The following is a 16,843-nucleotide window of genomic DNA, read 5'->3' on the forward strand; positions in this document are numbered from 1 at the left end:
TTATATATTATAATATAAATATATATATTATACTGCTTAAATATGTGATACATGAAAAACCCACAAAGCATGTGGAGGCATCCAGCCCTTTATAAAGTTCTTTTCCAATCTCCATAGTTCCTTGAAATTCCTTTGTATACCCTGAATTATTCCTTTATATACCTCACATTAAGTAGGAGGGGTATCTCTGAGCATTATTACTTTTGCTAGTTCTCATTTATCTTAAGACAATTCCTTCCTTCTTTAGTTCTCTGGGCTCTCTGTATGTTAAAGTAATTCAGAAGTAGTCTTTGTTTTTACCTGCCAAGACTCAGTGTTCAGAAAATAGTTGTTTGCTGTACTGTGGGGCAGATATTTTGCTACTTTACTTGTACAAGTATCAAAGTTGCATCATTAAATCCCCATGCCTTATTTAGAAAACTTTCCATAGGCCTTTTATAGAATTTTTTCTCCCACACCAGGTTTCTTAAACAATTGAAAAAATTTTCTTAAAAACAGAAAATGAAGACATTCACAAATTTAATTTCATTTTTCTTTTGGCCTTCTTTTCTTATGTGCTTTGGAAACGAGGTCTTGATCGTTTTCTATTAAGGTTCCCATGGGACTTTTTTCTGGATCACTAGCTCTGATGTCCTGGACAGATTCCAGTGTGGATAATTGCATTCTGCTTCCATCTCTGTCAGTTCTCCCTGAAGTTCCAGTTGGTTTTGGTATTCATGTTCACATCTGTCCTAAGCTTCAGTGTCCATTTATAACATGCTTCCTATATAATTTCTCTTCTTTAGTCTAGGGTTGTTTTATTTGCCAATAGTGAAACAAACCATGCCTTCCTCTCTTTGTTATAATACATTTTGCCATATGTTATAGATAGTTTAAGGTAAATCACATGTTGTCTTGAAAAATTACATTTGAAGGAATAAGCTTTTTTGATTTCAAAGGAATATTATGTAAGAAATGCAAGTGTGTGTTTATGGTTTTTCTTTTATATTTTTTAAACTTGATTCAGTCACCTAAAAGTTTGCTGCTTCTCTTGAAGACACAGTCCTCATAGATATTATACGTTTCTATAGCAGAGATTTTCAATACATTGTGAAAAACATACATGTCTGGACTTCTAACATTTATATTCATTCATGCTTGCAAAATCACCTGCAAACATCCACATTGTTAATTTCACATGAGTAGTGCTGTGGGCAGCTATAGATGTTTATAATAAAATAACAATTCACCATTATGCAGAGATAAAATTGATTCACAGTGCATAATAAATCTCTGCCTTTTGTTATAGACTGGTGCTTGAATACGTTCGGCTTCACATTCTTCATTTTGTACTAACTGGTAGGAAAAAGAAAATGTGAAGCATGTAATCAGGCAGTGAACTTACTAGGGCAGCAGCAGTTTTACTTTCCATGTTATCAGAGACCTGATGCATGCATAATCACATAGTGAGAAAATCAGGCACGGTGATTCTATCTGCTTCAAGATTTCTATCTGTAAAACATGAATAGTGGTGCTTTATAAGAAAGTGATATTTACTTCATATTCTTTCATATTCATTGTTTACCAGTTGCTCTGTATGAAACTCCTTTTGTTTATAAATACTTTTCTGTTTCATCTGCTAGCATAAAGTGTTTCTGACACATCTGTACAGTATGAAAGTATGTACTACTGCTTAAAGTTTCAAGCATATTTCTAATGTGGTTAATGTTACAAACCCAGATGCCTAATTTTTGTGTGTATTGTCTTACATCTGCTTACACATCTGCTTTATCTATTGGCTTTTGATCTTTAACTTGCTATCGTATTCATATGATTTGGCAGTAGCAACCTGATAAGCTCTACTGTGTGTTGATAGGTAACTGTCACAAAAAATGAGAAATGTCTGCCCTCTGTCAAAATTGCCCTCTGTCAAGATTAATTTTGGGACTGGAAATGTCTAGACTGTATGGCTGCCGTTGGACATTTTCAAAATGTTGGTGAAATGTGTTTATGACATGGTCTACTTTTTTTCCCTTTCCCCATAAGACACTGAACGGTTAAGTGAAGAAATGAAAGATGGCCTCAGGCACCTTGCGCAGACTTTGCAACTGTATTTGAAAACTGAGATCCAGGATGAGTCTCAATTGCCACCTGCAATTGACTTTTTTCAGATCTTCACAAAAGTAAGTGTTAAAATCTGGTTGCTTGACAACTCATAAATTATCCTTTCCTCGTGTTCGCAATTTATTTCTGCGTGGGAGTTCAGTAGATACGTTCAGAGTGTGATATATGACAAAGTGAATTCAAACTATTTTTTTTAAATTCAGTCAGTATTTAAGCAGAAGTATAACTTTTCTATAATTGCAACACTTCAGAATTAAAGCAGTAGCCAGAGGATATTATTTATTTTCTTTTTTTAGAATTGTCATGTTAAAGCTGTTGGGTGAAAAAAAAGCAAGGAAGTTCAAATATAATTGAGTCAATCAACCTAAAATTTTTTTACAGTAATAAAGGGCATATAACATCACTCTTCAGCCTAGAATTTTTCTGCAAAGTGATATATATTTGCAGATATGCTCCCATGCTATTTTGTCATTTAGTAGTATATGCTAATGTTTGTGGTAGTACTGTATCCCACAAGCTGCTTTTTCCAGAGGCGTTGCAGATTATTTATTCTGAAAGACTACATGTAAAGTATTTAAAGTTAGTTTCCACAGTATGTAAAATGTTTGTTGTGTTACTAACTAAGTATTGTTGGCTTTTAGTGTAGATATTTTATTCCATTCAATTCGGGAAGCTAAATTCAAACAATGCTAGCAGAAATATTTTATATGAAGAGTACTCATAGTTTTAACTCCATTTAATTTCTTTGATTCCTAATTGATTGATAAATTCTACCTTAAGATTTGTCTTAAGTTATTTATGTTTTGGTTGTTTTAGTAAGTGTATGTTTATGAAGTAAGCCAAACTATAACATTTCTTTTTCTTCTGATATAAATAAAAGAGTGAGCCTCTTTGAGAGAAATGAAATAAAAATGCTATAAATTTTTTTTTTTTAACATTTAAAAAAAATCTGTTTGCAAAGTTATGGAACCTTCTTTTTTGCTGTGGACAGGAGTAGGAACAATATAATCAACTGTGTTGCTTTTCTGTACTTTTTTTTTAGTGGTGATTAGACTGCTGTGATGTAAAGCTGTAATTTTACCTGAGAAACCACTCAGTCTGAAATAGACCCAGTCAAAAGGTTGTATAGATAAAACCCATTATGTAGTACCTCGTCTCCACTGAAGCTGTTTTACTGTCTCTGTTGGCGTGCTGGTTTGGCCTGAACTTTGTCAGATGCATTTCACTTGAAAGATGCACCTTGTGTTATCGGGTGTAGAGGCTTTGTGCAGCTGAAGATAAAACTGGTTATCAGAAGATGATCACTGCCTACTCAGTTTGAACTGAGTTGCAGCTTGTAAGAAATTCTTTCCGAATGTTGTTGCCTTCTATGTAATAAGCAAGCTTAAGATGGAGACTGGCCGTGGTGGCTTTACAGAAACAGCGTGATGATTACTAAACACATTGGAACACTGGTGAAGAAAATAGAGAAGGCTTTTAAATTTTTTATGTACACACATGCACAAGTATGTGCACATATGTGCACCTCCTCTTCCCTCCCATGTATTTTACTAAGGTGATGTAAGTGGCAATCAAAGGCAGAGTGAAAGCCAAGACTTCCCAGCTCCGTATCTTGTTAACTGGAGAACTGGGAATGCTCCTGTTAATGACATTTGCTCCACTATGGCTTTGATATCACACAGATATTTTAAACTTGATGTATTCTGCATGTTGACTGTGAATTTTCCCCCACCCTATTGAAAAGGACTGAGTTTTTAAGTTATTGTTCTTTGGTTTGGGGTTTTTTTTGTCCATTAAAGCAGGGCTCATTTCCTTCTTTTGCTCATTCTATTTAGTCTGTGTGGTAGTCTGCCCTGAGAAAATGGAGAGCAAATGACATCTACCTGTCATGTGTACACATACTTGATATCATTAATACTAAAAAGAGCTGGCAGAAGGGATAGGAGAGTCTGACTGGACCGGTGAGTGGTTGGGAAAAAGAGCTGTCAACAGCCATGTGCTTTACATGAGTAAGATTAGTATTTCGTTCAGAGTTCAGTCAAGCACAACTGTCAAGCTTTTTGTAAGACCTTGTTGTCACTGTCTAATTTTCCATGTGGCATTTTACAGCCTTCCCAATTTGGTTGTCAAACGAGTGTGTTATGAAGTGTGATATTGTATTAAAATATTAATTTAGTATGCCCCCATCCCTAGTGAGGTAGCAGCAGCCATTTTCTGCCATTCCCACAGAATGTTTTTTGGAAGCTAAACTGGATGTCCATGCAATTTTTTTTAATTTATTTTTTTTTTGTTTTGTTTAAGCTGAATAGGGGTGCTTATTTTCAGCAGGTAAAATTTAAGACTTTGGAACTGTAAAGTCTCTGATAAGACTTTTGCAGTCTCTTCTCTGTAGTATAACTCTAAAGAAGACCAGCTGTGATGACTTCCCTGCGTGGTCATAGAATAAAGAAATACTACAGATACATGACTTCAAGATGTAATCTTGTTTTCCCAACTGCCTCCAACATTCCTTTCAAGTTCAGTAGGTGCTTATTCGAACATTGAACTTTTTTGGATCGGTTCTTTCATTGCGTGCCGCAAAAAGATCCAGTCAGAGGTCATTTTTTATTCTGTTTGATGCTGGATCCTCAAGAAGGAAAATAAACAGACTGTCAGACAAAAGAGAAAAATTATCCTGCAGTGAGGTGACTAAATTCCAGATGGTTCTTGGAAAATCTCCAACCTAATTTAGGTCAAAAGAGCTTCTCAGAAGCTCTTTTAAACAGTCCTCCTTCTCTGTTGTCCACTGCTCTTGTCTTTGTGAAAATTAATTACAGTTTTATTCACTTGCCTGTGTTGCTTAATAGGCAGAGAATGCCCCCGAATGCACATTTGTAGAAACTGCCCATTGAAAATCAAGACAATTTTGCCATTTCTTTCCATGGGAGCAGAATTTCACCCCAATGTATTTTTAGTTTGCATGAGACCTGTGGAAAATTCCAGCTGTACTGGATGGGGAGGTGTTTCAGAAGGGTTATGTACCTTTCTTTCTGACAGTGTTGCCCTGTCCTTACTAGACAATTTGCTTTTGTATCAACTGTCCTTTGAGCCGGAGTTGAATTTTCTCATTTTTGTTATCTGATCACTTTTTGGAAGCTTCAGTTTATTTAACATGCCATTTATCAAGGTTGTGACTGTTTTAAAATTCTGATCCTCAGTATTAAACAGAATTATCTACAGCTAATTACGTGGTAAGGCTTTAACTCCACTGAGACATTTTCTAATGTCAAGATAAATTTTTGACAGCGTGGTTTTATGGTTTAATGATGTTTCCATAACCTTGAGATAAAATCAGTCCTTGCTTTTTATTCTTCAGCTTTTACTTACATGTGTGAGGAGGTGGCCTGGAGTCCTTTGAGACATTTAATGGATGCGGGATAAAGAATTAAATTTTTTGTATACATTTATGGTTCTTTTTATACCAGCAGACAGAACCATGTGAACCACTTTAAGACATTGAATAAACTCTGTACCTGCCATGTTGACTGTGAAACTGTGACTCTACTGACGGGAATCAGGCCTAAGATGACTTCTTTTAGATGAAATGTAGGCTTGGCATTTTACATAGAATTGCAACTACTCACACTGTGTCAAAATTGATGTTTTGATGAAACTGTTGATAAACTTTTTGGGAAAGGATGCTGGATTGAAGATTTTAGGGAACCCCATAGAGCAGAGATGATACATAACTCCTGAAGTAAGAGTCTTTTTCTAATTTTTCTGTTGCGCAGAATTTCTCTTTCTGGACAGTATTTTAACCACACATGGGGTGATAGGGACTAGACAAAGGATTTTTGGCTTTCTGAATTTTTCAATCTTTCCTGCAGTTCCAATCTTGACAGCTTTTTGTTATGAACAGATTCTGCTTTGAAAATAGATGTGCTGCTTTCTTTCAGTTCACTGGAGATGTCACACACCTGTATATGTGGGAGGTGAGTAGTCTTCTTTATGCAGGTGGTGGATGTGCTGCTCACCACCCTCCTCTCAGGTGCTGTTCTACTCATTCCTTTTCAGGTCAGTTTAGAATGGACACAGATTGAAGAGCAAAAACAGGTCTGAATGACTGTAGAGCTGTAAGTCTAGGATAGTACAAATAGAAGTATCTGTATGTATTAGAAATATGTGCAACTTTTATATGTCAGATTAACTTCTTTTCGTCTCACTTTTTTGAGGTTTGTGAAATTGACATTAAAGTGAAGAAGAGATACAAGTTTGATGCTGTAGGCCAGTCTCTGTGCCCACAAATAGTTTTAACCAAAAGACCAGTTGTCCATTTACGCTGTTGTTGTAGTTGATTTTGTTTTTAACTTCAGAAGAAGTAAGGAGGTTCTATAAAGTGCAGAGGTACATCCCTCAAGAGCCAGTGTCCTAGTCTCTTTAAAATCCTTTGTTCATTTCTCCTATCAAAACTTGGATATATTTTACTTGTTCTTCTAACTTTTCTGTACTTACTTTTTATTCCACTCAATGCTTTGAAAGAATTTCTTTTCAACATAAAAGGTATTAGTACCAATTAAAAAGAAATCTCACTGTTAAAAGGGTTTTAGTATGTATTTGCATAGGCAGAAGAGAACTAGGAGCTGAGCAGTGTCTCTTGGCCTTTGTAAAGTCTGAATACTGAATTATGGTAATATATTTATGTGTTGTTTTAGGTGCAAGTTGAAGGAGATACTAAATGATATGACTGATAAAGTAAGTTTGATCTTCATGTTGCTCCTTCAGATCTTATAGGCATCAGAGAGCGTGTGTTCTCTGAGAAGACCTTGGAATACAAGATACAGCTGCCTGGTCAAGATATTCTTCAGTAATGCCTTCAGTAGGTTACTCTTATTTAGGATTCACTGCTTAACTTAGTAATTCATGTAATTAGGTAAATTAAAATTGATTTGTATCAAGAAAGTCAAAAGAAATACTAGGATAAAGTTATGAGCAGGTTAAGAGTTGTTAAAGACATACAGGTGAAGATTACTTTCTGATGCTAGGCTTGCTAATCTAATTAACTCTGGATGCACTTGTTCAGTTTCCCAATGATTGGGAGGCTGTGAGTTTTTTTTCCTGGAGACAGGAAAAAAAACCAAGTGCATGTTTAATCCATCAGTGTTCTTTGTGTAATTCAAAGCTAATGTACATTGCTGCCTTGTCTAATGGTAATTTGAAGACCAATACTGACAAATTTATTTTTAGTCACCGCCCAGGAAACTATTTTGCAAAAACCTTTTTATTTTGATTGTTCTTTTTTATTATAAATGCCAAAGTCTTATAACTTCCAGGAATTATTATACCTGAAACAACATTGGTTAGTCTTAGGTGCTCAATATACATTTATGCTTGTTAATCTTAACTCTTTTTGTTTTAGAGTAGTAGGAATATGTTCTTGCTCATCAAACTATATCAGAACTTTCTTCTCTGACTATTGCCATCTGTAAGTCTACTGCATGACATTTGTGATTATCTTTTTACCTACATTGCTATTGATTTAGTATTTCTGTTGATAAAGTTTTGTTTGGTGGGAATATGGACATGGTGTGTCCTCTCTCCTGTACTCTATGTGTGTGGTTTTAACCTGTTGAAAGCTTCACACTTACAGCTGTGAAGAACTGAGTTGCAATCATCAGAAATATTGTGTCACTGCCACTATAATTTCAGGAGAATTTTTCAGTACTCTTTCCGGTGTATGTCTGAACATAACAGAAATCATTCTGATGGACCTTCATATTTGTACTGAGCAAACATGAATGATCACTTGCCTAACATGTATTGTTGATTCTGGGTTGCTGTCTTACCTAGTAAGAGGGTTTTTTTGTTTTGTGGTGGGTTTTTTGGTTTGTTTTCTTTTTTTTTTTTTTAATTTTTTAGTGTAGGACTGAAAAGGACCCAGGTGGCCAGGACTTAATTACCATTATTTTTCCTAATTCTGCTCAGACCATATCCACAAAAGACACTGTTTAAAAAGCCAATGGTGTCTGACGTGATATACATCAGTCTGTTTTCTGACACCATTATGGAAGTGAACTGGAAGCAGTAATAATAAAAAGCTTTGGTGGTTGTATCAATTGGAATACATGCAAAAAAATGTGTGGAGTGAGGCACCTTTTACATTTAGGAAAAGCCAGCATGAAGCAAGGTCATGGAGATGTTTCATAAAGATCTGAGTATTAAATGAAAACCATTTACATCCTCTATCAGCAATTTTAAGAGCCTCTAATTGAGGAGGATAACTGCTTGTAGTGCTGTTGGCAGCAAAGTGTTCTATCCTTGTCTTTAGGATGACCTGCACTGGGATTGCTTAAAGCATTTTTTGTTTGTTTGTTTTGGCTGGGGCAGAGCTAGAATTTTGTGTGGAAGGATTATTAATCAGCGCTGAGACTTGTTCAACATGTTTTATAGATGAAAAGGCAAAAAGCTCTTTTCCTTCCAGAATGACATTGCAGTAGATTGATAGTTGAAAAATACCACGCTCTTGGAATATAGGATGGGGAGCCATGTATTTGTGGTGCTGTTGTTGACTTGCTATATTCTGAGCTGCTTCAGAATCTCTCCGAAAATGAGTATAACATCCGTCTAAGGTATGCTGTAGAGCTAAATAGCTGTTACAGTTTAAGTATCAATTGAGGCTGCAACAAGTGCTGTCTCATGTAGGCATTTCAGTGGGTGTCAATTAAATTATACCTACCTACATAAAATTCAGTCCTCAAAAGTGTGTTCTCTCCCTATTCCTCAATATATATCTTTTTGCTTTAACTGTAATTATGGTGTGCCATGTTCTATTTCATTAAAACTACTCCTAAGTTTGTTGTAGAAATAAGGTGGAAAAAGAAACAATTAGGCCATGATACTGACTCAATAGCATAATCGAATTGATCCTGTGTTTCAGTATGGATGAGCAGCTGTCACAACGTGGTTGTAGCACTGATGTGCTGCAGGCTGGCGTGAGATCGCTTAGTTTGTGCCATAGCAACCCGAGCTGACAAAGGCTGTCTTAAATAGTACATGTCCTGTTTAAGTCATGATAGTACATGACAGTGCTTATGGATATTCTGCAATAGTGGCTGGCAGCAGATCCTGCAAGCAAGGTGCAAGAGCTCTGCTATTGACAGCCAGGATGATTTGTCACAGCTTTCCTGCTTGCCTCTCCCTACACACCTACACTGGAAGTTCCCATGCTGTCCCCAGGTAACTTAGATGTAGATTGACTGGCAGAGTCAGATCTGGGAATATTTCTTTTAGGAGATCATCTAATTTGCCTTAGTGATTTAATTTTTTCTCCCCCTTTCCTCCTGATTATGTAAATATTGACTAGACTTTTTTCATGCCTATAATCACAAATAAATTGTATTTATTCTTACAGATCCTTTGAAACTTTCTGTGCTGGTTATGGGCTTTTTGAAATTTTAAATGTGTTCATTCAAATGTGCCCCTAATGTCATAGCTACTGCAGATAATGGATTTGAACTTATCTCCCTTCTGAATTTAAAGTAATTGTGGGCTGTTATTAAAGTTTTTATAATCACTTTTGGAAATCTGGAAGTATTTTTCTAGTTTAAAATAGAAATTTGCAGTAATAAAGCTTTCTTCCTTCTCCCATTCCACAAGAATATTCTTCATTCTATCAACAAACCTCGTGCTTTGGCTGTACTCACAAATATAAAATTCATCTTCTTTCTTCTTCCATTAACATCAAGGCCAAGGTTTCATTCAGCTTTCAGAGGAAAGTGGTTTGGACACGCACTCTTTGATGGGTACTTTTATGCATCACAAGGTCATGGAAGTCAGAGTTATCTACACTCATGTAAATAGATGGGATGTGGTGATATGTGGCTACTAGTCAAGATAGAAATGGTGAAGTGCTTACCTACTGCTTTATCAACATTCATTCAGTGTTGTGGGTGAAAATTACTGTGCCTGTTTGGCCCTCTTCCTCTTCTTGGAAGATAGTGAAGAAGGGCGAATACATTGTTGTCTGTGACATCAGTGCTTTCTGCTATGCAGAAATTATGTAGACTAAGTAATGCTGACATGTTTCTCACTTTGTAGTAATTTCAGCCTTTAAGCTCATTCTCAAAAAAATCTGTATTTGAAACAGCAACTTGCACAGTGTGCATTTGTGCTCTCTAATCTTCTGAAAGAGTCACGTTTGCTTTTCTACTTTATGAGTATGAGGTAAAATTCTATGATCTGGCTGATAGTGAGAAGCTGTTGCAACAGCATAGAATTGCTTGTTTTGCTCTTAAGCTTCCAACTTTTTCTTTGTATTTTTATGTGTTTGGGGTTTTTTTAACCTGCGTCAATATCCATCATCCTGGTGATAAATTAAATGGCATAAATTTGAACCAAGCATCTCTCTAAATGAGAGATTTCATTTGCCTAGGTTTTATAATTAATGATGCATGTATTGACTATTTTTTTGTGTATTAAAAAGTGAAGTACAGTCCATAGTTTTATAAAAAATTATGTAGTAGCTGAAGAAGCAGCTTGTGAGAATATGATAATGTTGGAATTTTCCTGGTGGATTTGGACCAATGACAGATATGAGTCCAACATAATTTGCTGCCTTAGTTATACAAGATCATTATGTTTTTCATTCCATAGCAAATTTTTCTTCATTAAATTATCCTTTCAGGCATATCAGTTGGATTGTAATTTTTAATTTAAGTTCCAGTTTATTTGTTTGGAAAGCCACAGTTCTGAAAAGCTCCAGTGGTAAAGCTTAGTGGTAAAGCAGTACTTCACCAGTTTGCCCCCATTCTGTCAGTTTACTCAGGCCCAAAATTTGTACGGTTGCCTGGATGATGTACCCAGGCTGACTCCAGAGCCGAGTGATGGCAGGAGTGACCAAGAGGAGGATTCAGCTTGTTGTCTTAATGTCCTTGTACCTGTTAGTTAAATCAGGAATAAGTGCATTTAACCATCTCGTATAAAAGGAATATGCTTGAGATGAATTAACAGTGGCTGCTGAGAACCACAGCAAGATTTGTACCATCATCTTCAGCATGAGTGGACCACAAGGTATAAAAAAGAAAAGCAATTTGGGTTAATTGTCTCAACTGTGGTTTTGAAAAATATCTTTTTCTGGTTAACTTTAACTTTACACAGTTACCTAAAAAACTTCTTGGCTTAATGAAGATGTTAATGGATGTGCTTCCTATACATTATTGAACTGTCTTTGTAATATCTTGTCATGGCTGAAATTAGAGAATATAAGAACCTGTAAACAAAAAGTACTCAGTAACAGCAGGATGTTGTGCAACATTAATGGTTCTTATTTGCAAGCTTGCATCTTCTTGGAAGCAGCTGAATTTCGGTAGAGTTCTGACATCTCACAGTGGCCCTGGCTGTTGCTGGTGGTATCAGTAGAAAATACATCATAGTGCATGCTCTTGAGTCAGGGCTAAAAGTGAATCTGTGTCTGGCTCCAAGACCTGAGAGATCACAAATCTCCATAACCACACAAATTGTGTAAATACAGGAAAACACTGCCAAATAAAAAGAGATGTGTCTGGTAGCTTTGTATTCTGGAAGAAACTATCATCCATTGGTACAGATCTGCTGGGGAAGCAAACTGAAAGAGCTGGAGTATCCACAGCAGCAAGAGATTTTTGACCATGAAATAGCCTATTGTTTGGGAGAAGAGTAAGCATCTGCTTTCCAGGCATGGTGCTGCCAGCTATATTTCTTTGAGGGTTTTATCTTCAAATCAAGGAATTGCACTAGAGAAAAGAGAATAAATAAATTTTATGCTGGCAAACCTGTCCATGATATAAGCAAACCAAGCAGCCCAGTTTAGTAGCTCCAAAATGGTATGATTTCTAGTAACTCTTTTACTACTAAGTGTTGTAGATTCACAAGAAATTAAATTTGAAAATTAATTTTCTGATAATTCAATTTCTAGATGAGATGGGTAAGAGAAATGTGAAGACTCATAAGAAAGGCACAGAAAGAGAAAAACAAGCCTGCTTAGTAGGGCATGGTGTTTTCCAGTTAAGCCTGAGACAACATTTGAGCACCATTGTTTGTTGCCAGAGCATGTCTTGTTTTTTTGGAATGAGCATACAGGTATTTGTAGAAATTTAAGTGAATGTGCCTAAGTGTGAGAAATGGAGGCGATGAGAGGCTGGTGAGTTCCTACTCATTTGTGTAGTTCATCATATTCTATATTAATTTTTTGCTAGCATTAACCTGAACACATAAGGGGAAGTGAGAAGCTGTGAATATATGTCACTATATGCTTTTAATTGTGCTGTCTTGCTGATACCCCCTTGACTGGAGTTCTGTTGTCAGTGTGCAGTTTGAGGAGGTTTCTCTGGACCCCATTTTTGCATTGCTGTGGCAGAGGGGAGAAATGGTGCATAGGCAGGAATAAGATGAAGCTTGTTGCATCCAGCTTGTTGGATCAAACAAGCATATAATAACAGTAATATGTATTTATCTGCTGCCTTCTCCTGAACTGTTTGACTCCAGACTTCTCACAGTCAGCTTTCCAAGATGGGAAGGTAGGAGTGTGTTACATGCTGTCATTCAGTGGCAATTGATATTTAGTTGAGATAGCATTAAGTAGGGAATGCTTGATTGTCTGATGATAGTTCTGTAATTAGTATTCTTAGTGATTAGAAATCTCCTTGGGTCTCATGAAATTATTTATTTTCATGTAGCAATAAGAATTAAGGTGTGTATCTGCAGCTTGGCAAGTTTTCTCCTGGTGTCTCATCTTTCCGGTCGGTAGCTGTTGTATGTCTTCTGCTGTTTCAGTGGAGATATGTTAGTTGTCTTAGTTCTTTATGGCAGAAAAAGAAACAACTCTTTTAGACCAACAAAATTTGCTTACTTGTTATGGTGCTACTAATAAAAGCACTCAGCAAATGAGAAGCTCTGAGTCCCACTTTTTAGAATCAAAATTGCACAGAGAATTTGGAGGACCTTCAAGAGGTAGGGCAGGTGGCTATTCTAGCTCATGAAAGCAAATGATGTTGATTAAATACAGGTAATGATCAATTGTGGAATTTAGAATAGTGAGGCAAAGTGACTTTGATTTATTGTTCCAAATAAAGCTGAGTTCTGAGAAAAAAAGATACAGTAAAAGATCTGGCCATGGGATCCTACAATGTTCACTTGATCTTTTTGGAAACTAACTAGCTTTGTTTAAATAGTCAATTTTGCTCTTCTCTCAGTAACAGTGATTTTATAACTGGGTCTAAATGGAAAGAAAACCAACAGATTTTTATATCCAGAATGCCTGAAAGATTTTTAAGGCTGAAAGATAATTTTGCATTGTGATGGTGATCTACTGTTCTGGTTGAGATTGCAGATCTGTACTGAGATGATGTGCCCAGGCATATATGTGCTGTTTGACTTGGGTATCCATTCTGACCCTGTGACCTTGTGCTCAATCTTGTGTGTTAAGATCCCAGTAAATTGAGAGTCTCATCCTTGATTTAATGGGATTTGGGACAAGATGTGAATATACTCATTGCTTCTTAAGAGCAAACAGGGAACAAAACTTGAATTCTTCCCACACTGATTTGTTGCCAGAAGCTGCCTGCATTCACTCACATGTCATTCTGTCTTGGTAAGTCAATCTGCCTCCACTTATCTGCCTTAGCTCTTCTGTGTTCTGGGCGATGTTGTATTTGAATTATGTTCAGCACAGTGTATGTGAAATGTACACCATGGAATGATTGTTAGCACTAGCAGCATTGCACATGCTGTTCTGCTATAGGTTAGGAAGAATTAATTAGCACTGCTATTATTAAAGTGTTACTAATTAATGTTACACTGTAGTCATATGCTGTAAAAAGTTTTCAATAATCTGTTCAATAAGCTGTTTCACATATGTAACAGACATATGTTGTTATGCAAAAAAAAGGTAACTGAAATCAGGATTGCCTCGGGTTTTACTTGATGTAGATGCATTTTCTGGAGAAAATGAAACTGAAGTCTTACAGATCACACAAGACCTGTGTACGTGTAGGTTCTACAGAACAGAATACGTGAGTCTATGATCTTTGAATCCCTAAGAGAAGACCTTTAATGAAGCTTGACTTTATGCCAGAACACTCTGAAATGAGTTTGAAAATATTATTGATGTGTTTGTTATATGTTAAGGCACTCAGCTTCATAAAGGAATGCTAGAGAACTTTGGAAGTTAGGATGAAACCTACTTTAGAAGTATTTCCTATGAAAACACCCTTGATCTTTGATGCTTCCATATGGCTGTGACAAATGTTTCTGCTCCTTTATTCAAACTGGCAGGGAATCTGTAATTAAAGTATAGAAAGATGCACTAGAAAAAAAAAAGCAAACCACCACGTCTTCCTTTTGAGAATTCAACTGGATTTCCTAGCTATAGGGATATTTTTATTTGTAGAAAAGTAAGACATGCCTGGAAATGTAGAAGGCTGCTTTGATGCTCTCTTGAGACATCTGTCCTTGATTAGCTGCTTGAATCAGTGTTGTTGTGTGTTTGTGCCTCGTTGCCAGGGAAGCCATCACTGATAACTTCTTTTGAGAAAGAAAAAGCAGCAGATGAAAATGTACTCATTTGCTGCTTCATTCTGAGTTTGAAATGTTCCCCAAATTAACTCTTACACATTTCATTTTTTGAGGGCTTTGTGACTGAATAATTGGGAAATAAATTTGAAGACTTATATGTAAAAGCATAAGGGATGGAAAAGACACTTAAAAAAACGTTGAGCTAGGGTTCATCCATTCACAACTATCATGTGATATAAAAGATACCCTGTAAACAGCATTTGATTATGCAGTTATTTGTATTAATGGGCTTAACCCAGAAAGACTTTTTTTGGATGTATTCCTAGTAGTTGGTAAGTTAAAAGAAGCAATTACCTTTTATATCTTCTAATGTGAGACAAACTCTTTGTCTGATGTCGAGTAGTTTAAATTTCAACAGCTGTTGCCAGCAGCGTACCTGTCTAAGCTAAATAGCTTTTGGATTGCACCAAAATACTTCTAATAAAATTCTTTTAATAATGAGTGCTTTTGGGAATTTCTGAAACTCCCTTAATTGTAAGGAACTGTCAGTGCCTAGACTGAAAAAGATTGTTAAATTCAAATACAAAAAAAACAACCCAAGCCATTTTATTTTTTACTTATTTCCAAGCAAATGGAGCATTGAAATTTAATCAGTCAGTGACAGTGAAATAAATAATTAAGTTTTTTGAAGTAATTTTTATAGTTTTCCAGTGGTTGTGTCTTATACACATGTAGAGACAAGGCTAGGATAACAATACTGAGATTCTTTGAGTGGTGCATTTATTACAGAGGAATTCCTAAGGACTTTAAATCAGTGTTGGTTTTCCTCCTAACTAAAACGCACCATCTTCCCAGAAAAGAGGGAGAGCCATTGCAATACTTAAAACTTCATAAACAGCTTTAGTATTGCTGTTCTTTTAGGAAAGGTGTGTCTTTCACTTTGGATCTCAATGACTTTCTCATTGGTCTGTCCAAATGAGTCTGGTAATGCCATGCTTGCAGAACTGCATCCTGTGAAAATTGCTGGCTGCAGGAAAGCACTGTTGCAAGCAGAACAGGTCTGTAGGCAGGGATATTTTCTACAGGCTGGGAAGGTTTGAAGAGAGCAGAAGAGGCAATCCAAAGGTTATTTGAACATGGATTTTTTATAGGATGCCAAAAAAAAAAAAAAAAGAAGGCATTTCACCACAGTGTTTATTTTCTCTTCTTGCAGTGTAACTGGATTAACAGATAATCCATACTGTAAATAATATTAGTGTTATTTGTAACTGCTTTCTGCATTTTGGGTAATGCTACTCTATGTGTGTCATGAAACCAGTACATGGAGATAAAACAAGAATATAAGAGGTAATCAGTTTATTTTAACCATGATTTTCTATCAGCCTGCTGCTTTTGTGAAGACAGTAGTTATATTTGGACATGACATGATGTAGAAATTTTCAGCAAAATCCCTCATGAATTTTATGGTTGCGGTGGAGTTATTTCTGCCCTTTAAAAAGTGTGTTGTTACAGAAGTGACATAAGACTTAATGGGACTCTTCTTTCTTAGAATTTAAAATGTATCATTGCCTTTGGTGGAAGCTGAGCTATAAAACAGGAATGCTGATCATGTGTGACATGATCTAGGATTGAATTTCTCATGTTTTTATTCCTTTTGGCATTCAGTATTTATCTGAAATTTCTTTTTTTTAGTATTAGAAAACACAAGGAAGAATAATCTCAATGCTTCTTTATTATGACTGGTATTTCTGTGTAGGCTCAGCTTTGTTAGGAAAACCAGTTGTGACTGCTGGGTAATTATAGGGTTGGGATTGCCCTTGGAAAGCCAGATGCAGGAGGTTACTGTGCATGAATTAAAAGCTGGCAGACTTTTTGGCTTTCTTTAAAGGGATGTTGTTGTTGATAGTGACTTTTTTATTTTGATAGATTAGTTTCCAGACTCATTTATCTTTATTAAAAAGGGGCTATATCAAGCTTTTGCGGGCCAATTTGGACTGTTTTGAATAACATGCCTGGTGTTTAAAAGTGGTCTTCAGAAACTGCTTTGTTAATGGAGGTTCTATTTGTTCCTGTTCTCTTACTAAACGGTTTGAAAAGGGTGGAACTAGTTCACATCAAAGCTCTGGTTTCTCTAACAGCCTGTTAGCATCAAATAAATTAATCTGAACTAGGTTAGTATATTGTGATCTAATCATATTAATGCAATGATTTTCTT

The 16,843-nt window shown here is 36.1% G+C and overlaps 1 protein-coding gene across 2 annotated transcripts in view; it reads left to right on the plus strand.

Moving 5' to 3' along the window:
• Positions 1-16,843, plus strand: part of SMYD3 (SET and MYND domain containing 3) — a 371,713-nt gene that overhangs the window by 26,824 nt on the left and 328,046 nt on the right. For both annotated transcript variants that reach the window (XM_017740180.1, XM_017740187.1), the window contains exon 6: positions 2,026-2,162. In XM_017740180.1, the coding sequence (XP_017595669.1) occupies positions 2,026-2,162 (137 nt within the window). The remainder of the gene's footprint in view (positions 1-2,025; positions 2,163-16,843) is intronic.

This window comes from Corvus brachyrhynchos, unplaced genomic scaffold, assembly GCF_000691975.1.
Source record: "Corvus brachyrhynchos isolate BGI_N302 unplaced genomic scaffold, ASM69197v1 scaffold31, whole genome shotgun sequence".
Classification (NCBI taxonomy): domain Eukaryota; kingdom Metazoa; phylum Chordata; class Aves; order Passeriformes; family Corvidae; genus Corvus; species Corvus brachyrhynchos.